This window comes from Lynx rufus, unplaced genomic scaffold (genome assembly GCF_022079265.1).
Source record: "Lynx rufus isolate CCGP_SWC_20201006 ecotype Redwood Valley unplaced genomic scaffold, mLynRuf1.p SCAF_1, whole genome shotgun sequence".
NCBI classification, from domain to species: Eukaryota; Metazoa; Chordata; class Mammalia; order Carnivora; family Felidae; genus Lynx; species Lynx rufus.
This window is the reverse complement of record NW_025814823.1, coordinates 90,401,386-90,422,404: the sequence shown is the minus strand read 5'-3', so window position 1 is coordinate 90,422,404 and position 21,019 is coordinate 90,401,386. Positions and strand designations below refer to the sequence as shown.

General features: G+C 44.1%; 1 protein-coding gene across 1 annotated transcript; it reads right to left on the bottom strand.

Moving 5' to 3' along the window:
* Positions 1-91: 91 nt before the first annotated feature.
* MRNIP (MRN complex interacting protein) lies at positions 92-19,942 on the bottom strand. The gene is made up of 7 exons (XM_047082871.1): positions 19,868-19,942; positions 17,137-17,196; positions 11,642-11,730; positions 8,053-8,128; positions 6,723-6,880; positions 5,949-6,036; positions 92-897 (listed from the first exon to the last, which is right to left on the bottom strand). Exons 1-7 carry the CDS (start codon positions 19,931-19,933, stop codon positions 412-414), a joined length of 1,023 nt encoding a protein of 340 aa, XP_046938827.1. The 5' UTR covers positions 19,934-19,942; the 3' UTR covers positions 92-411.
* Positions 19,943-21,019: the final 1,077 nt, after the last annotated feature.

Here is a 21,019-nt window from a genome sequence, read left to right as displayed (position 1 = left end):
ATTTTATTTTTGAAAGACCACACCTGTGTGAGCAGGGGGAGGGACAGGAGAGGGGGCAGAGGAGCCAAACTAGGCTTCACACTGACAGCACAAAGCCCAACGTGGGGCTTGAACTAAAGAGCCAGAGGAGACGCTCAACCATCTGAGCCACCCAGTGCCCTGTAGTGTGTCTTTCTTGACAGGACTGGGGATCACTTATGGGAACTTTAAAAAAAAAAAAAAAATCTACACCCAATGTGAAACTTTATCTCAGGATGAGTTCAAGTCACATACTCTTCCACCTGAGCCAGCCAGGCACCCCTATTTATGGGAACCATTTAAAAGCTACTTGGGGAGTCCCCTTTCCAGTGGCCAAGAGGTCTAATTTGTTCATACAACAAATATGTCTGTTAGTAAAATTCTAGTTTCAGTTCACAAGTGGTCCTCAAAGTCCTCCCCAGTTTTAAAGAGGTCACATAGTTGCACAAGTGGGGGCTCTTGTGCCCCTGTGGCTAAGGACCCACCCTTTGCCCGAGGATTGGTGTCCCATGGCTGTTGGGTGGTCTTTACGCAGGGCCTCTGGGAGCCGGATGTGAGCGTGTGTGTGAGCCAGAGAAGCTCGGGTGCATCATGGGGCCTGCTGACGTACCTCTCCCTTGGGGTCTGGGCCCTAAGGGTCCCCTGCTCAGTCAGTGCCACCTCGGCTGGCCTAGGGTCTCTATTCAAAGGAACTGGGGGCTCCATGTCCACACATTGGCTGTTTCCAGGCGGCTGAAGGAATCGTTCCCACTTGGAAGGCATGGTCCTGACATGGTGGGCAGGTTGTGGAGGATCCCCCTGAGGAACAAAAAGCTCCCTGGTGCCCCGGTCCTTGTGACTGCTTTTGTCTTTGACCTTCCCCATCAAGCCAGTGTGGTCCTGCAATGGAAAGGAGAGAAGATGATCAGGTCCGCCATTCAGAACAAGTGCCAGTGGCCCAGCAGGACCCATGGATGGGAGAGAAGGGTCCCTGTGCCTGCATTGCTGTGTCCTCTGCCTCAGGGTTCTCCCACTTTTCACTCTGTTCTGCCTACTTGCTAGTTCTTGTGCTGGCAGGCTAGGGACCTGCTTTCATTCTGTGGTTTGGCAAAGCAGGGCAAATAAATGCCCTCACCTCAAATCCTCTGCCAAATTCTATGACCAGGCTTTCCAGAAAAGAGTATTCCCATGGAAACTTAGAATCAGGTGAGAGGGTGCCTGAGAGGAGGGAATCAGCAGGAAAGGCCCATGAGACCATCTAGAAAGGGGGGAAGAGCTGTCCTGTCTGCTCACTGTCAAACAGATGGGAAGGTCTCTCTGGAACCGCGGGGGAAGGTTTGAAGCCGGTCGGGGTGGGGTGGGGTGGGGAGTGGCTGCACAGAAGAACCCAGGAGGTGAGCATAGCATGGGGCCTGGCCTCTCTTCCCTCAGGAGCCAAGTGCACACTGGAACCAGGGTTTGACGGCCTATAAAGGCATCTGAGAGTAGGAACAGGCAGGACCCTGCATCACTACCCAAGGGCAGTGTGGAAGAGGCTTGTGGTCGGTTGTAACAGCCGAAGATCACCATCGCCCCTGCCCCTGACTTGCTGGGACCACGTTATTGTGCAGCCTTAGTTCCTTACCTGCAAAACCAAACATGCCTGTGTGGGCATCCCACGTGACAATGTAGTTAAAATGTTTGAGGGACCAGCAGATCAATAACTGTCATTATTCTAGGACTTGGAGATTCAGGGCCACACAGCTAGTCAGTGGCCACGTCAGTTTGACCTTTGCCCTACTGTGTGAGGCTGGCCAGGCTGACCTTGGCCTATGTTGCAAGGATGCAGTGACCGAGGCCCAGCAGAGACTTCTGCCTTAGTGCCTGCGGCTCCAGTGACAGAAGAAAGCAAAGTCTGAGTGCAGTGGGGTTGGGAAGATTTAAAACACCAAGAACGAGCAGAAGTGTGGGGAGGGTGGTGGGGCTGGGTAGGAGGATTTTAAGCTTACCTCGTACCATGGACATATGGGGGCAACAACTACATGTATCCTAACTAACTCAAAATGATGTGAAGCATGGCAGGACAGACTTTGCACAGCTAGTTGTAACAAGGTAATATTGGAAAGGGTAGGAGGGGCAGAGATGAGTGCAGTCAAGGACCAAACCCTTGGAGTGACTGGCCACAAATGGGAGGGGTCAGACCCCACACCAGGCACCCCTGGCCTCAGGGACCTGCACTGGGAAGACCAGTCCCTATATAACATCTGGCTTTGTAAATCTGGAGCTTAACACTAAGAGAGCTGGAGGGTGATAGGAAACCAAGTCCCTGTCCGTAAAGAGCCAACACGATAAATAACTGTGCCCAACACAGCACAGAAACAGTAGTTTGAAAAGCACCTGGGTATATATGTGAAGATCTTAGTTAACTAATTTTAGGATATATGCTGGAGGGGCAGGGATCTGTAGGAGCTCTCTTCTGGAACAAAAGTGCTAGTGGGCACCATTTCACTTGCCCTCCCCCAGCCAGGATAACGGGATGCGTGTGGGAGCCAGTTCTGTCTCCACACACTGTGCTAGCACCGTGTGCTCTGCTCCCAGCCATCCCTGGTAGTGTTGAATTCTGGCAAACATTTAAAGAGTTAATACCTATTCTCTTCACACTATTCCAAAAAATAGAAGAGGAAAGAAAACTTGTAGATTCATTATATGAGCATTGTATCAGCATTACCCTGATACCAAAACCAGACAAAGGCACTGCAAGAAAAGAAAATTATGGACCAAAATCCCTGATGAATACAGATGCAAAAATCAAAAAAATCTTAGCAAGCCAATTTCAGCAATATGTTAAAAGGATCATCATTCGCCATGATCAAGTAGGATTTATTCCAGGTACATCAGGGTGATTCAATGTTCGCATATTAGTTAATGTGATACATGGCATCAACAAGAGAAGGATAACAACCAATTGTTCATCCCAATAAGATGCAGGAAAAGCATCTGACAAGGTACAATATCCATTCATGATAAAAACTCTCAATAAAACGGGTTTAGAGGAAACACACTTCAACATAATAAAGGCCATATATGTCAAGCCCACAGTTAATACCATACTAAATGGTGCAAAAATGAAAGCTTTTCCTCTAAGATCTCAGGAACAAGACAAGGATATCCACGTTCACTACTTTCATTCAGCAGAGTACTGGAAGTCCTACCATAGCAATCGGACAAGAAAAAGAAATAAAAAGCATCCAAATTGGTAAGGAAGAAGTAAAACTCACTATCTGCAGATGACATGATACTCCATATAGAACACTCTAAAGACTCCACCTAGGAACTATCAGAATAAATGAATTCAGTGAAGTTGCAGAAATCTCTTGTGTTTGTATACATTAATAACAAAAGAGAAAGAGAAATTCTATACACTAATAAGAGAATTCTATACGCTAATAACAGAGAAATTAAGAAAACAACCCAATTTATGACTGTATCAAAAAGAATAAAATATCTCGGAATAAATTTAACCAAAGAGGTAGAAGACCTATATTCTGAAAACTGTACGACACTGATGAAAGGAACTGAAGATGACACAAACAAATGGAAAGATAAACCACGCTCATGGATAAGAAGGATTAATACTGTCCCATACTACCCTATGCAGTCTATGAAATTCAATGCAATCCACATGAAAATACCATTTTTCACAGAACTAGAACAAACAATCCTTAAATGTGTATGGAATCCAAAAGACCCTGAGTAGCAAAAGCAAACTTGAGAAAGAAAAACAAAGCTGGAGGTGTAACAATCACAGATTTCAAAATATACTACAAAGGTATAGCAATCAAAACTTATCGGCATAAAAAATGGACACACAGATCAGTGGAACAGAATAGAAAATCCAGAAATAAACCCACAATTATATGGTCAGTTAATCAAGGACAAAGAAGGGAAGAATGTACAGTGGGGGAAAAGACAGCCTCTTCAATGAAAGGTGGTGGGAAAACTAGACCATTTTTTTTTACACTATACAAAAAAATAAACTCAAAATGGATTAAATATCTTCTAGGCACACCTGGGTGGCTCAGTCGGTTAAGTGTCCAACTCTTAATTTCGGCTCAAGTCACGATCTCACGGTTCATGAGTTTGAGCCCCGCATCGGACTCTGTGCTGACAGCACGGGGCCTACTTGGGATTCTCTCTTTCCCTCTTTGCCCCTGCCCCACTCACATACTCATGCACAAGCTCTCTCTCTCTCTCAAAATAAATAAACTTAAAAAAAAAAGCTTTCAAAAAAAAAAGGGGGGGGTTAAAGACCTAAATGTGAGATCTGAAACCATAAAACTCTTAAAAGACAATATATACAATAAGCTCTTGAACAATGGCCTTAGCAACCTATTTATGGCTATGAGTCCTCAGGCAAGGGAAACAAAAGCAAAAATAAAATACTGGGAGCACATAAAAACAAAAAGCTTTTGCATAGTGAAGAAAGCCATTAACAAAATGAAAAGGTAATGTGTACTGAATGGAAGAAGATATTTGCAAATAACATATCTGAAAAGGGGTTAATATCCTTAAAATATAAAGAACTTATAATACAACTCAACACCAAAAACCCAAATAATCCAATTAAAAAATGGGCAAAGGGCCCAAATAGACACTTTTCCAAAGAAGACATTCAGATGGCCAACAGACACATGAAAAGATGCTCAACATTGCTAATTATCAGGGAAATGCAAATCAAAACCACAATGAAATATTATCTCACACCTGTCAGAATGGGTATTATCAAAAAGACAAGAAATAACAAGTATTGGGGAAGACACGGAGAAAAGGGAACCCTAGTGCACTGTTGGTGGGAATATAAACTGGTGTAACCACAGTGGAAAGCTATATGGAATTTCCTCAAAAAATTAAAAATAGAAATACCATATGATCCAGTAATTTCATTACTGGGTATTTACCCAAAGAAAGCAAAAACACTAATTCAAAAAGATATATGCGCCCTTATGTTTACTGCAACATTATTTATAACAGCCAAGATATGGAAACAGCCCAAGTGCCCATTGATGATAGATGAGTAGATAAAGATGTGGTATATATCTATATAATGGAATATTACTCAGCCATAAAAACGAATTCATAAATACAGAGAACTGGTGGTCGCCCAAGCAGAAGGGGATGAGGAGATGGACAAAATAAATGAAGGGGATGAAAAGATACAAACTTCCAGTGATAAAATAAGTAAGTCATAGAGATGAAAAACAGCATAGGAAATATCATACTGTAATAATGTATGGTGACAATGACTATATTTATCATGGTGAGCACTGATTCATGTATTGAACTGCTAAATCACTATGTTGTACATCAGTATAACTGTATGTCAACTATACTCCAATAATTAAAAAGAACAAGAGCAGAACCTAGGGGAAGACAGTGTCTCAGTGCAAAAGAACACACTTGGGTAACTGAAGGTGAGGATGGGAACAATTCCTTAGAAATCCAGGGCAGATCCCATGTTGGCTAGTCTGACAAAGACCCTCCACTGCATGTAGAAGAGAAAATTCCTGACTCAGAAAAGCCCTAGTGGCTAACGTTCGTTGATCAAGCTGTCCTTTTGACTAGGAGCTCACATCACTGAGAGATTGAATACGGCAGGGAAATGGTACAAGCCAGAGAAAGGAGTTGGCTTAAGTCAAAGCAGACAAAACACTTGGGTGTTAAAAAATTCTATGTGTGGTTCGGGAGCCTGGATACCTCAAGGGTAAGCATCCAACTTCAGGTCAGGTCATGATCTCACAGTTTGTGAGTTCAAGCCCTTCGTTGGGCTCTGTGCTGACAGCTCAAACCCTGGAGCCTGCTTCGAATTGTATCTCCCTCTCTCTCAAAATTGAATAAACATTAAAAAAAAAAATTCTATAGTGTGTTCAGTAGTTACTAGGACCAGAAGAGAAACACTGTCCTCATTCACTGACCTTCTGAGGCTCCAAGGGAATCTCAGAGTCACTCGGGTTCCAGACATCAGGGCTGTGTGGAGGACGGTCTGTGCTCTGGATCCATTTCCTGGTGGAGATAAAGTTCTGTCAAGAATCTAGTCCTATCACCTCACAGGGTCCTGATCCTGACTTGGTGGTCACCAGGTGTGACCTCTAGCACAGGTAATTGTCCTCCCATACAGCTTCCAAGGTGGCTTCTCTGCTTCTCCTCCACTGCCAATAACAGGCTGCGCAACAACATGCAAGGCCGTCCATTTCTGCTCCATAGCTCGTAGTTGCTAGAAAGTTCTTATTTTGAATTGGAATCTACCTTCCAATAAATCACTCGCCCTATGGGAGCCACCGTGGATCTAGATAAGGCAGTGTCTCAGAAGAATCGCAGAAACACAGAGTATGCCTACAGGAGAAGACACCTGTAAGAGGTCAGGTCTTTCCTGCTGTAGGTTATAAGCTCCCAGGCCTGTAAGCCACTCTGGCCACACTTCACTTTGTCAATTCTTCTGGGGATCAGTGCAGTCACAATTAAGTGAGCACCATAAAAGGTGCTCATACTGGCACCCCGCACCTCTCACCTCTGTGCGGCAGCATCTGGCACCTGGCGAGGCCAAGGAGGGCCTGGTGAAGCTAGCTGCTGGCCATCGCCACTCAGACTTCCCCCATGCTGCTGGCTGCTAGAGGTTGCCCATCGCTCCCCGCCATCTGTGAGTCACTGTGGGTATGGGGCGATGGCTGGATTAGTGACTAGCTTGGCACCTTTTTCTAGGCAGGCCTGTGTTGAAGGGAGGGTCCGTCTTCTCTGTCCTGGACAAGGGCTGTGTCTTGAAACACACTCCTCCTCCTTCCATCCCCTGTTCTTCTGAGTCTCCTTCCAGATACTTCAGCCAGCGGTTCTCTGAGGACTGAGGTTTTTCCTACAGGATTGGGAAGTAAGTTTATTCTCAGGACCCACATCTCCCTTGTCACCAGGAAAGGTATTTCGCTGGAAGGTAATGGGGAGATGGGTGTCCTGAGGCACCACTGGGGACTGTGCACACTGGCACAGGCCAGGGGAAAGATACAGGGCACAGCTCATCAAGGAAATTTACAAATGTCCATGCTCCCTGACCTAGGGGTTCCAAATGAAGACAAAGGCACAAAGATGCTCATCAAAGTGATATGAACCACAGCAAATATGTATCATAGCAAAAATCTGGAAATAATCTACATGCCCGGTCATCATGGAACAAACACTGGTTACATCCACTATATTCCGTAAATACTGGACATCACTGAAAACTCTACTGCGACACAAGAACAACATAAGTGAAGACTCCAGGGTGCAAACTAGCATTTCTTGTAATAACAATGATGTAAAATTAAGTCCCTAAGTGGACAGAATTGGAAGTATAGAACCAAGTATGTGAGAGCTTCTGGGTTAAGGTGATGTACTTAGGAGCAGGGCTCTTGTTTATAATAAAAACAGGAAAAGTGAGCGACATTGCCAAGCAACTGACATTGCCAACGTGATTCTGAGTGGAGGCAGGCTCTGTCCTCAGGTGGGCAGGGGGCCCCTGGCAGCTGTTCCCACTAACCCTGTCCCCAGCAGGACACAGCACTGGGTACCCACAGCACCTTGGATGTACCAATGGCATCACTTCCTCATTCACTCAAGCTCTTACACACACTGCCCAGCCAACACTGTCTGAGCACCTACTTTCCTAGGCACTGGGACAGAAAGCTGGATGTGAGCCCTGCTGGGAGGCCCAGTCTGGAGAAAGGAAATGTGAAAGCCAGGTACTGTACAATAGCACCTTTTCCCTGTCAGAGGTATGCCCAGAGCACTGCGGGACAAGGGGAGAAACACAGGGAGGTAAAGTTCAAGCTAATTTCAGAGGAGTTCTCCCGGCCAAAGACAAGGCCCCGTTCAGAGTACCGTAATTACTGGTATACACATTACTGGTACAAAAGGGATAGGTTTACTCTTTGTTGTGTTTCCAGTAGCTTTAAGCCAAGTGCCCGTTGTTGATAGCACTGTTGAACAAAAGATCAACAGATGAATAAATGGAACCCCCTCTGTGACACAGAGACAGAGCTGCTGGCTTACCTGTGAACTCACATGCTCAGCCTGCTGAGGCTCTGCATTGTCCTCTTCGTCAATATTTACAGGTTCTTCCAGAGACCTTAGTGAAAGATGTGTCCTTAGTAAGTACATGTGTCCTTAGTAAAATGACCAGGAAGACGAAGGGCAAGGAGAGGAGAACAGCAGGACATAAATACTTGACAATAGCCATCAAAGGCTGTTCTAGGGGATCTTAGGATCTTATTTCTGTTGTTCTGATCTAGTTCAGGAGGCCTGGGCAGAGGCACCAACAACAGGAAAGGTGACACAGGGCAGACTCTAAAGCTGGAGAGACCAGAGTTTGCATCCTGGCTTTGCCAATGACTGGCGGTCATTGTCACAGTGTGACTTTGGGTTCATCATTTTACCCCGCTTCCCTCATCCACAAAAGACAATACTGCATGGGTGACTGTGAAGACAAACGTGACTGTGAAGACAAACGTGCACATGCCTGGCTGAGGGCCTGGAACACGGAGAGTAATGTCAGCTGAACTCCTGTAGCACAGAGTCCCTCCCATCAGCAATGGAGGTCTCTACTGCATAGGGTTATATAAGTCTTTCTAGTCATACCTCAACCCTTACAAGACAGGAGAGGCACTGTGTGTGTCACAGGGAGGGAACAGCACAGGGAAGAGGATCAGGGCTCTTCCACCACATAAAGAAGAGTGGGGAGCTAGAGCCTCTGTGGTCTCTAATGGGACTGAGGGGCGGGTAAATACTTACCATGCAAGGGCTGGAGGTTAGCACAAGGCCAGCCCCACCCACATCACACAGGGTGGTTACATCACACAATCAGGAGGGCACTCTCCCTGGTGAGCTATGCGAACTGCCAACTCTGCCAAATGTGGGCGTCTGTACTTGATTCTCTTCATCTGTACGCAGAAGCCAATAATCCTCACAGGGTGATTATGATGAGGAAATTAGATCATGCATGTGAAACACCTACCCTGCCACATGGCTGATAATCCAGTGTTCGTTCACCAGAGCAGTGGCCTAGCAGCCACTGGCTAGAAGTCTGCTCACCTTTCTGATTCAGGAACTCAACTCCATCAATAAAGGACATCTCTCAACAGTCTGAGGATACCAGTCTGTGTTCTTGTTTCTGACGTTACCACTGACAAGTCGGGTGTCTGATGTTCCTTTGTAGGAGATCTCTCTTCTCTCCACCTACTCTTCAGCTTTCCCCTTTGTCTTCCGTGTTCCCTAATTTCATTATGTTGTTGTCATCATCTAAGGGTCATTTAATTTTTTTTAACCTTAAAAATTAACTTGAGGTATAACATACACTAAAACTCAAGTGTATAGATGAGCTTTGATAAATTAGATCTTTGAAACTATCACCCCAATCAAGATACAGCAAAAACATTTTTCATTGAGATATAATGGACAAGATATGGAAAATTCTCATCACCCCCAAAAGTTCTCATACCTGTCTTGGCAGGCAATTCTCTCCCCTAGAAAACCACACCGATCCATTCAGCAGGTAGTCTTTTGTGTCGGCTTCTCTCACTTAGCAATGTTTTTGAGATTTGCCCATGTTGTTTCTGTTGTAGCATGCCACTGCATGAACATACCTCAATGTGTTTATCCATTAACCTTTTGTATGTCCACATACAGATATTGTACTCAGTCACTGCAGCATCATAGTAGACCTTGAAATTAGGCAGTAGAAATCCTCCAGCTTTGTTCTTATCAGAATTGTTTTGGTAATTCTAGGTACTTGCATTTCTATATAAATTTTAGGATTAGTTTGCCAATTTTTACCAAACAAACAAACAAACAAACAAAAAACCCCACTGGAATTTTGATTTGGATTAGGTGGTCTCTACCAACCAATTTAGGATAAACTGAAATCTTCATGATATTGAATTTTCCAATCCATGAACATGAACTCTTCATTAACTTAGACCTTTTAATTTCCTTAGCAATGTTTTATGGTTTATACTGAACAGATCTGACACATTTTTGTTATATTTATCCCTAAGTATCTAATTTTTGATGCTGTTCTAAATGGTATTTGATTTAAAAAATCATTTTCCAATTGTTCATAGCATTTATATAGAAATAATTTAATTTTGTACGTTGACTTTGTATCCTTGTGATCTTGCTAAAATATTAGCTCTAGTAGCATTTGTGTAGTTTCATCAGGATTTCCTACATACATAATCATGGTGTTTGCAAATAAAATAATGACTTGTTCCAGTTTGAGATTTATTGTTTCCTAAATCTAAGAATATAAGCCTTTGATTCTAGAAAATGCTCTAGTCTTTTCTCTTCAAATATTGCCTTTACCCTGCTTTCTTAACTCCCTCTTGCCGAACTCTTCCCTTAGTTTCCATGTTTCTCAACTCACATTTTCCACCTTTTTATCTTTCTGTGTTGCACTGTGAATACTTTCTTCAGATTTATCTTCCATTTCACTGATTCTCTCTTCAGCTACATTTAATGCTCAATCTGTCCACTGAATTTTTAATTTCAATGACTATACTTTTAATTTCTACAAACTCTTTCTGGTTCTTTTTCAAATGTACTTGGTCATTTTCTAAAGTCATTTGCCTTTTTTTTTTTGTAATCTCCAACGTGGGGCTCCAATTCATGACCCCGAGGTCAAGAGTCACATGCTCTACCACCAACTGAACCAGCCAGGTGCCTTGAAGTCCCTTGCTTCTTACATTATCAACCTTCTCTTTTATTTCATTAACTATATTAAACATTCAGGTCTAGGCTGAAGATGTATGCTCCAGAGGAGCTATATTTACCTCTGCTTCCTTGGACAATTCAAAAATAAATTTTCCGCTTGAGGCTTTTCACACAGTGCATGTAGAAGACTGAAAAGCCATGTGATAGATTTCTTGTGTTTATTATACCCTGGAGAGAGATTTCCTCTCTTTGGCCAGCACCAAGGTCAACACAGGCAGGCTGCAAAGAGGGTGCATTTCTAGTTCAATTAATTCATGGAGGGTGTAGTCTTTTGGGGACTCAGCTTTTTTTCAAAAAAAATTTATTTATTTATTTTGAGAGAGAGAATGTACAAGCGGGGGAGGGGCAGAGAAAGTGAGGGAGAGAGAGAATCCCTAACAGGTTCCACACTGTCAGCACAGAATTTGATGTGGGGCTCAATCCCATGAACCAGGAGATCATAACCTGAGCCCAAATCAAGAGTCGGATGCTTAACTGACTGAGCCACCCAGGCGCCCCGGGGACTCGGCTTTATGTCGTGGTCTCCTACTGACCTTCCCATGCTGAACAGACCTTGTCTTTGTCTCTTGCACCCCTCCCAATTACCTAAATGAAAGTTCCAGAACACTAGGCTTCAATTGCCTCAACAGCCCAGGTACTTACTCTCTGAATTTTGGCTTTTGCTTCATTTTTGACTTCTGATATTTCATTTACTTCCATCATCTCATCAGTGTACTTACAATATCATAGCTGACATATTTTAGTTATTTTCAGTTGGAAGAGTGTTAGGATAACTAATCACCATATAGAAAAAGCTTTCTCCATATAAAACTTCCACTAATCACTCAAGATGAACACAGGACAAGATAACTGTCCCCTTTTCAAACAACTGTACCTGAGTGACATCTCTGAAATCTGTCCCTGCAGCAGATTTAATTTTTGGACATGGCGTCTACAGTCAGCACCGGAACCCTCGCCGTAAGTCTGAAAAACAAAAAAATATTAAGTTTAAAAAGTGCTGATAGGATGCGGAGAAACAGATCCATTAGTGATGTACCTCAGGGAGAAGAAAGCTGTACTTTATAAGGCCCAAATGTACCATGCAGAAATTCTAATGACTGACCACTTTTTCTGGAATAATTGATTTGCAAACTAACAGTCTCAAGAACTAACAGTTCTGGTCTGACTGTCCTTCTAGCACTTGGAACTCTACACATCAAAGACTAACTCAGCCCCAGGCCCCACACAAAATGGTTAATAAACATGAATAAGAAATTGAAGATATGTAACGCAAACCACCAGTAAACATAAAATATGCTACTTCACTGATAATCTAAGGACCATAAGATGAAATACTTTTTTTTCACTTAGCACTCATTTGTTTAACAATATTTACTGAACACCTATTATGTGCCAGTCCCCTGGAGTAGTTAAGGACAGTACTGTACAGAAGTGGACAAAAATCAGTCATCATGGAGCATACATTCTAGTGTGAGGAGACTGCATAAGTCAACTATGTGGCCATCAGATGACGAGAAGTACCACCAAGGAAAATAAGGTGATGAAAGGGGGATGGGGCAGTGTGGGGGAAAGAGTAGACTATTTTATACAGGGCATTCAGGGAATAGATAACTAAGGTGACATTTGGGCACAAAATAGGAAGATATGAGGCATAAGCCACATAGATAGCTGGGGGAAAGCATTCAGCAGAAGCAATGAAATACACTTGAGGGCAAAGACCCTAAGCCTGTGAAGGAACAGTAAGGAGGGCACATGGCTAGAGCTGAGTGGTCCGGGGGAAAATGGTAGGAGATGAGGTCTGAGTGTATTATTCCCTACTACAGGCAAAGTCAGCCTCATGGGAACGAGACCTGTTCTGCGGCTGGCATCTTGAAAACATTAAAAAAATTTTTTTATTTGAAAATGTTAATAACCTTATCTTTGGAAGGCAGCTATACTCACCACTATACCACCAATGCTCAATAGCCTTATCTTTGAATACGTGTGATAAGATAATGGAGCACGTCCATAAGCAGAGGAGATATACACACTACACAAGTCCATTGTTCCTTGCCACACCATTTGCATACAGCATGCTCAGTGACCCAGGAGCACAGAATTAAAGTGGACTCACAATACGTGGGAGTGTTCACTGAGACTCCGAGTGTAGACGCTAAGTGTTTGCTGTCTATGCCTGAGTATGTGGGGAGCACCCCACTGCCTGAGAGGCCAGGCTTTCCACTGGAACAAGAACTTGCTTCAGATTCAGAAGGAAGGCAAGGATGTTTTAAAAATACATGAATAATCAAAGAACCCTATCATATCTTTTTATTCCTGTTACTTGCCTGGAACAGCTGATCACTTATGCTGAAAATCATGACACGGAAGGAAAGGGCAAGGCAGGGAGACCCTTGTTCCTTTCCCTCTCAGTCCTTCCTTATGCTAATCAGTGAGCTGATGGGGGAGAGTGTGGGGAGAATGTATCAATGAGTATAAAGAGCAGAGTTAGTTTTGTGCAGCATGTCCACTGTTCTGGTAAGAATGAAATACATAGGCATGAATGAGCTCCAAAATACAAATTGGGCAATTCTGAGGATTCTGCATATATATAGTAAATGTTCTTATATTATTCTACATATAGACTAAACACTTATTATTTTTTTTAAGTAGGCTTTATGACCAGCACAGAGCCCACTGTGGGGCCTGAACTCATGAGACCCTGAGATCAAGATGTGAGCTGAGATCAAGGGTCAGATGCTTAAACCAATTGAGCCATCCAGGTACCCCTAGACTAAACGCTCTTTGCATTTTAAACTGGTGTTGCATAAAAATAAAAAAAATAAAATAATAATAATAAAATAATTTTAAAATGTTAGTTTTTCTTAGGAAGACATTCAACAGTAAATAAAAGACATTATAAAAAATCAAGAGAGACCAGGACGGAAAGGAAAAGCTTAATATTTTAGTATTTTTAACAGCTTTTTTTTTGCTTTTGAACAAGGGGCCCCACAATTTCGTTTTGTACCAGGCACACTTGGCCCTGCCTGTAGGACCATGGGTTTTGCTCTAACTTGGAAGGCTGGGGTGAGTGACCTCGCCTAGCACATATTTTAGCAGGACCTTCAGGTATGGTGTTGAGGGCAGACTGTATGGCAGACACAGGTGGGCTAGCAGGAGGTTGCTGCAAACACTGATGTGGCTCAGACCACTGTAGTAACAAATGGTCATTCTGGGTACATCCTGAAAGTAGAGCTGACAAAATCTATTGATGGACTGGATGAAGAGTATTTAAGGAAAAAAAAAAATTTTAGTCCAAACAACTAACAAGGGACTTAGCCCGTAAGAGACAGGGTGGACTGTGGGAGAGCAGGTGGGTGGGGTAAGGTGAGGCCTTCTGTTTGGAAAGGTGGGTTTGGGACACCCATTAGAGAGCTGAATGGATGGTGCAGGGGCAGGCCTGGGGCTTGAGATAGACATTCCAGAACTGTCAGGTGATCTCATCTCAGACCACCAAAGGAGTGCCACTAGAGAAGAGGCCAACAAACTGAGCACCACAGCATTCTCACATTTAGAAGTTGGGGAGATTAGAAAAAAACTAGCAAAGAGGACAGAAACACAGCCAGAAAGACAGCAGGAAAGCCAGGAGTGGGATGACTGGAAGTCCAGGTGAAGACAATGTTTCAGTGACAAACTGTGACAGACACTACCAATAGGTCAAGTCACCGGAGGAGTGACAACTCACAACTGTTTTTAGCAAATGGAGATCCCTGATGACTTTGACATGAGCAATTTTACTGGACTGTGGGGAATAAAAGCCCAGCTAGGGCAAGTTCAAGCAAGAATGGGAGAGGAACTGCAGAATGGAATGGCAAAGCTTTAAAAGATGTTAAGTGGCAGGGAGGACGCTCGCCAGCATGGCAGGGACCACTGGCTGAATACTGAAATTCATTCTCCTCCTATCTGGCCACAGACTGGGCTACACTTTCTAGTCTTCCTTGCAGTCAGGTGTGGCCTTGAGACTAGGTTCTTTCTAGTGGGATGTGAGCCACTTCTGGGCCTGGCCCCTCAAAGCCTCCTGTGTAGCTCCTTCGTGCTCTTGCCCTTCAGTGGCTCCAGGCAGCAGGAGACAGGCCTCTGGGAGTGACAGAACCTCAAGACAGAAGGAACCTGGGTCCCTGCATGACCTCACCAAGGATGGCTGCTCTGCTGATCTCAATTCCTCTCAGGACTGTTACAAGAACAAGAGAAATAACTTCTTCTTTTTTTAAAGTTTATTTATTTTCAGTAATCTCTACATACAACATGGGGCTCAAATTCATGACCCTGAGTTCAAGAGTTGCACACTCTTTTGACTAAGCCAGCCAGGCACCCCATCGAGAGAAACAACTTCTACTGTGTTAGGCCACCACAATTTTGTTGTCCTGTCACGGTGGCCTAGTCTACCATAAGCCATATACCACTGCACATGCATTGAGGTGCTGGGAAGAAGGTAGAGCCTCCTCAAGGAGAACTTAGAAGTATGTGCTGACATCAAAAACAAGCAGCAGTCACTAGCTCATGAGCCAGCCCCTTGCCTTCTGAGACTCAATCTTGGAGTGCACCTCAGCAGCTGTACTGCTGACCAATGACCTGATCAGCCCCACTTCTACTATCCCAGCTGGGTGGACCAAAAGTGGACATCTGGGTCAAATGGGCCAATCATATCACTTCTGCCAGTTTATTAATTAGGACTCAGCTATTCTAGTTGGCTTGAAGTGAGAGTCCATGGTCTGTGGGTGGAGTGTGTTACTGTGAACTATCTGGGGAGATAGTAAGGGAAGGAGAGGAGGCAGGGAGAGGGGAAGGAGGATGTGGGGACAATCAGGTATGGGGAGAAGGGGAGGAAAAGATGCCTACATTGCTGGCAGCTTTTCAATTCTTGGGGCAGGTTCTTCAAGGGGTCAGGGGTGAAACCCCTCCCCTGAATTCCCCATGATACCCCATTATTTTGCCAGGACATTTTTTTTCTATTTTGCTGAGGCCATTCTGAAATATTCTATTATTTGTAACTAAAAGAGCCTTGGTCAAAAGATATCCTTTGAAACTGCAATTTAAACTTCTAGGAATTTGTCCTAAGGAAGTAATTAGTCTAGTGAAGGAGGAGGTTCTTTGTAAGAAGCTTCACTGAAGCATCGTTCTTACCAATGAAGATGAAGATCAACCTAAATGCCAAACAACATGGGATTGGTCACTTACCAACTCAAGAAGTATTTATCGAGCGACCACTTACTCTGTGCCAGGTACTGTGCTTTGTGCAGAGGGTGTATCAGTATAAAACAGGCAAAGCTTCTGCTCTCAGGGAACTTCCAGGAGATAAACAATACTCACATAAACACACTCGAATATAATATCTGATCAGGATAGTGAGAAGAGCTAGGCAAAGTTCCAACAATGAGCACAAAGGCCTTAAGAGTGCAGCACATCTGTATTGTTTCAAGGTCATAAAGAAAAGGCCTCATGGCTGAAGGAGAACAAGGAGCTGAGGGTGGAGAGGTGGCATCAAGGGCCAGAGAAGGTATACAGGGGCTCAAAGAGGCAAAAGGTGCAGGACACTGTGTGGTATCAAAGAGATGAGATGGAGGGGTACCTGGGTGGTTCAGTTGGTTAAGCATCCGATTCTTGATTTCTGCTCAGGTCATGATCTCACAGTTGAGACTGAGCCCTGTGTCGGGCTCTACACTGACTGTATGAAGCCTTCTTGGGATTCTCTCTCTGCCCCTCCCTTGCTTGTGCTCATGCTCTTGCTCTCTCTCATGTGTGCTTCCTCCCTCAAACATACACATTAAAAAAAGCAAAAAAGGATGAGGTGGAGAAATAGGTATCCACTTGAGCTCCGAGCTTTCATTCTCTCTGTCTCGGTCTCCTGATGGCCTCCCCTTCCTGAGCCCACCCATGCCCACACCCTGCATGCACCAACATGCACCCGACCGGTTGTGGGTCTGACTGCCTGGTCATCTTCTTACAGGCTCCTGCATTTTCCCTGCATTGTGCTCAATCTAGTTTCAAATGGCCAGTGTGTGTGCATCGGTTTCTCTTCCTCTTCCACATGAGCAGATCTGTGAGGGCAAGAAGGACAAAGCTTTTTGCCTTCCCTTGTTTCTCCTGTGCCTGCAGGCAGAAAGTACTCAATAAATACTTGCTGACCAAATAAACAAATGAAAGTAACTTTCCATGTACTGGTTCATCCATTTCACTTCCTGAAGGAACAGGAATTTAGGGAGCAGAGGCTCTGCATCTAGTGAACTTGGTCCCAATACTGGGATGCTGGGACCCCATGAGAAACACGCTACTGCAGGGCTGGGCCCACCGGCTTTCTGGCCTGGGTATTAGATACCGTTTCTCAGGACTCACCCGCAAAAATGACTGCTTCTCTCCACAAGCTTTGCACGTCCACTTGAGACTCTTCTTTTCCTACAATGAATTTCAGAAATTTAGATAATTCTGATAAAATTCAGAATTTTAGATAATTATTTAAAACAGGTGGAACTGAATCAAAAATAATGGTATAAAAAGGCCAGTGGAAAAGAGTAAAAGTGTAAAAACAAACCAACAACATATATGTATAAAAAGCTAGTACATTGTAAAGGTGGCATTTTAGGAGTGAAGAAAAAACAGACTATTTAATAAGTGGTGCTGGGAAAACTGGCTATCCATATCAAACAGTCTAGTTAGATCTCTATTACCTGTGGTTTTCAAAAATAATTCCACAACATTTAATTCCAATTCTTGATAAATCTAACTAGATGGGGTCTCTCTTAACAGGATAAAATACCTTACATTCAACTCTAAAACTGTAGAATCACTACCAGCTCTCCCATGAAAGTCAAGAACAAGCCAAGAATCCCCACTACTATTTACCATTGTTATTTTCTACAAATGGAATTGGAAAAGAAGAATAAGAGGTACGAAAACTGGAAATGAGGAAAACATTATCATTATTTATAGATTTGATTTTTTTTTTACCTGAAAACTCAAAACCAAATGAAAAACCACTAAAAACAATCTAAGATGATGGGGATGAATACAAAGTTAATATAGCTTCAAAAGTTAATAGAGTCTTTATATAAGCAATTATCTAGTTAGAAAAGGTAACGGAACAGTCCATTTATAACAACAACAAAGAAAATATTATCAAAAGGCACCAAAGTTGTTTGAAAAAATGGAACGGAGTAGTGTGCTTAACATAAAAAACATGCCTGGGGGTGCCTGGGTGGCTCAGTCGATTAAGCCTCCAACTTCCGATCAGGTCATGATCTCACGGTCTGTGAGTTTTGAGCCCCACGTCTGGCTCTGTGCTGACAGCTGAGCCTGAAGCCTGCTTCATACTCTGTGTCTCCTTCTCTCTCTGACCCTCCCCCGTTCATGCTTTGTCTCTGTCTCAAAAATAAATAAACATTAAAAAAAATTAAAAAAAAAACATGCCTGGGTTGATTTATAAAAATTAATAGATGTACGATCCTAACACAAAAACCATTGGGGTTTTTTTTTTTTTTTTCAACGTTTATTTATTTTTGGGACAGAGAGAGACAGAGCATGAACGGGGGAGGGGCAGAGTGAGAGGGAGACACAGAACCAGAAACAGGCTCCAGGCTCTGAGCCATCAGCCCAGAGCCTGACGCGGGGCTCGAACTCACGGACCGCGAGATCGTGACCTGGCTGAAATCGGACACTCAACCGACTGCGCCACCCAGGCGCCCCAAAAACCATTGGGTTTTTTTGAAGTACCCAAAAGGATTCTAAGGAGGACAAGCCACATGTACAAATTTATGTGGGCATGTCCTACAATTCATTTAATTCTCCAGTATTGAACCTCAAACACCATAAGAATGTTTTCTATGGGTACATCTGCATGTAAGAAATGCACTTAAAAAAAAAAAAAAGGTCTGGAAGGACACATGGTAACTGGCTAGCTCTGGGGGATCTGGAGAGAGACAGTATGGTTTAACAGGATCTCTGCAGATAGCTCTGCATCTGCCATTTATTAGACCACTTGGTTTCTCTGGATTGCTGTATTCTCATCTCTGTAAAATAATAATGGTAAAATTCCTAATCCAGAGGTTGTCTGAAATTAAAGGGGATGTGTGAAATTGTCATACCTGCAATTAAACTGTTAACTCTTTCCCCCCTTTAGTCTCAAATCACTTTTCATCGTTGAAAACGACCACGAGAGTGTGTACTACATTATATATGTGTAATAATTTAAAAAATGGAAATTTCTATTTAATATCAATTCCTAAAACACTGTCCAAAAAAATGAAGTAAGTAAAAACAATTCCTGAGTCCCCAAACAGCCCTTACAGTCTCAGCATCGGACTTTTAAACATACATTTTGAAGAAGTTTGAGGTTATCCTTTTTCAGGGCACAGATTAGCAGACAACGAGGGGTAAGAGAGGACTATCAGAAGCAGATACTCCTGCTTGACAGCAGTGTTAGGTGACATCAAGCAGGAAGATCAAATGCTATCCAGGAAAAAAGAGGTTAAATGACATCCCCTAAATTGCATCTTGAAAGTTTGGGAAGCAGTACGTTTTAGAAGTATCGATTATCCTGTTTAAAATATTCATGCGCGAGTTGTTTACACTATGGGAAAGGCGGCGAGTCCCTTAACACGCGGATGGAGACACTGCCACAGCCAAGCAGTGGCAGCAGGGGACGCCCGTTCGTGTGTCAGTTTTAAAAACTGTCATCTCCCATGTATTCAAATTAAGAAAGAAGCCACTTTGGGAGCTAGGCTCTACATAAAAGAGGCTATCCTCAACCTCTCTTTCCCAACTATCTGTAAGTTACGAGGCCGCCTCGGCAGAAACCACTGCCCCTGGTTCCTACGAATCCTTTACAACAGCCATGACAAAAACTAAAAAAACAAAGCCCACAACCACGTTATGAAGAGATATCAAAACCCAGTCCTCAAGGCCAGTCATCATCACGTGTCCGGGCCTCAGGGAGACCCAAGCAACTGCAGGAGACGGCGCCCGCGCCTGAGGGCAAGGTACGGGAAGGAGGCCGGGCACCCCGCGGCCCCGCCAAGTCCCGCACGCCGTCCCCACGCCCAACAGAGGGGGAGGCCGGTGCCCACCCCACCTGGTGCGACTGGAAGAGGCGGCAGCTATAGCACCGCAGCACCCGAAACCGCTGAGGCGCCGCCATTGCGGTTACCCTCGCCGCTGCGCATGCGCCCCGTTCTCCTGCCCGCCCGAACTACGTCCCCCGCACGCGTTCAGGGTCCACTAAACGCCTCCCCCAACCGCTTCGTCTCGCCTCACGTGCGCATGCGCTTTGCGCTTCGGTCGGCCCCAGCTCCGCCCTCACCAGGCTTTCGGGCCTCTCTAGCCTGCTGGGCTCGCTGGGAAGATTGAAGTTGCAAGGGCAAGTCCTCCAGCCGCTGCTCGGGGTCTGGCCATTGCCGTCACCATTCCCTGTGCTGCTTCTAGTCGCAGACTGGGAATGGGAGTTCCGCCCCGGCCCAACCCCTGGGACTCGTGGTTGGGGTTTGCGGGTCTTCTGGGCAGAGGCAGCCAGGTAACCTTTGAGCCTGAGCCCCGAGGACCGCGAAAACACGCAGCTCACCAGCCCCACGCTTACGGGAGAGGGAGAGAGGAGAGGCAGCTATAAACGAAACCAGACCCTCCTGCAGCTCCCAAGAAAGCCCCGCTGTGATCCGCTTTGGAAGGTGGAGGAGAAGGGCCGAGTGACGCACCCCTTCTGTCCCAACCGCGCTGGGACCCTAACGCCAGCCCGTCAAGACGTTCCACATGTCGATAACATCTTATTAAAATTATAACACCCAATCTTGACAAGGATGTAGTGAGAAAAACAGGATTCTGGTAGAAGAGTAAAATAAAAAAAACTTACGGAAAACGATCTGGCAGTTACCTCTACACTAAGAAAATAACTGACCCAGATTTATTATTTATGCATTAGTGTTCACTCTCGTATAACAGAAAAAAGTGGAAATGTGCTAAAGAATGGTTGCTTACGGTAACTCAGCAAGGACCATCATGCAGGTCCATTACAGAAAATCTGAGTTTGACATGAAATGTTGGCCAGTGTGTATCGATGGGAAGCAAAGAAGTTACAAGAGTACATAACTTCAGTTAGGTAAAACCAGGTATTATTTATTTCCAGGGGTGGGGGCTTAAGGTTATATATGATTTAAAATTGTTTAAGAAATTGTTTAAATTATCCAACTTTTGCACAATAGCATATGTTAGAAAAAAACCAAATTTGCTTACA

Excerpts from the sequence above, each read along its gene's own strand:
- MRNIP (XM_047082871.1), bottom strand. The coding sequence starts at position 19,933 with ATGGCGGCGCCTCAGCGGTTTCGGGTGCTGCGGTGCTATAGCTGCCGC. Across the intron at positions 8,129-11,641 it reads ATTTCAGAGATGTCACTCAG|GTCTCTGGAAGAACCTGTAA; the intron begins GTACAGTTGTTT and ends TCTTTCACTAAG. Across the intron at positions 898-5,948 it reads TTCCCTTGGAGCCTCAGAAG|GACCACACTGGCTTGATGGG; the intron begins GTCAGTGAATGA and ends TTTCCATTGCAG.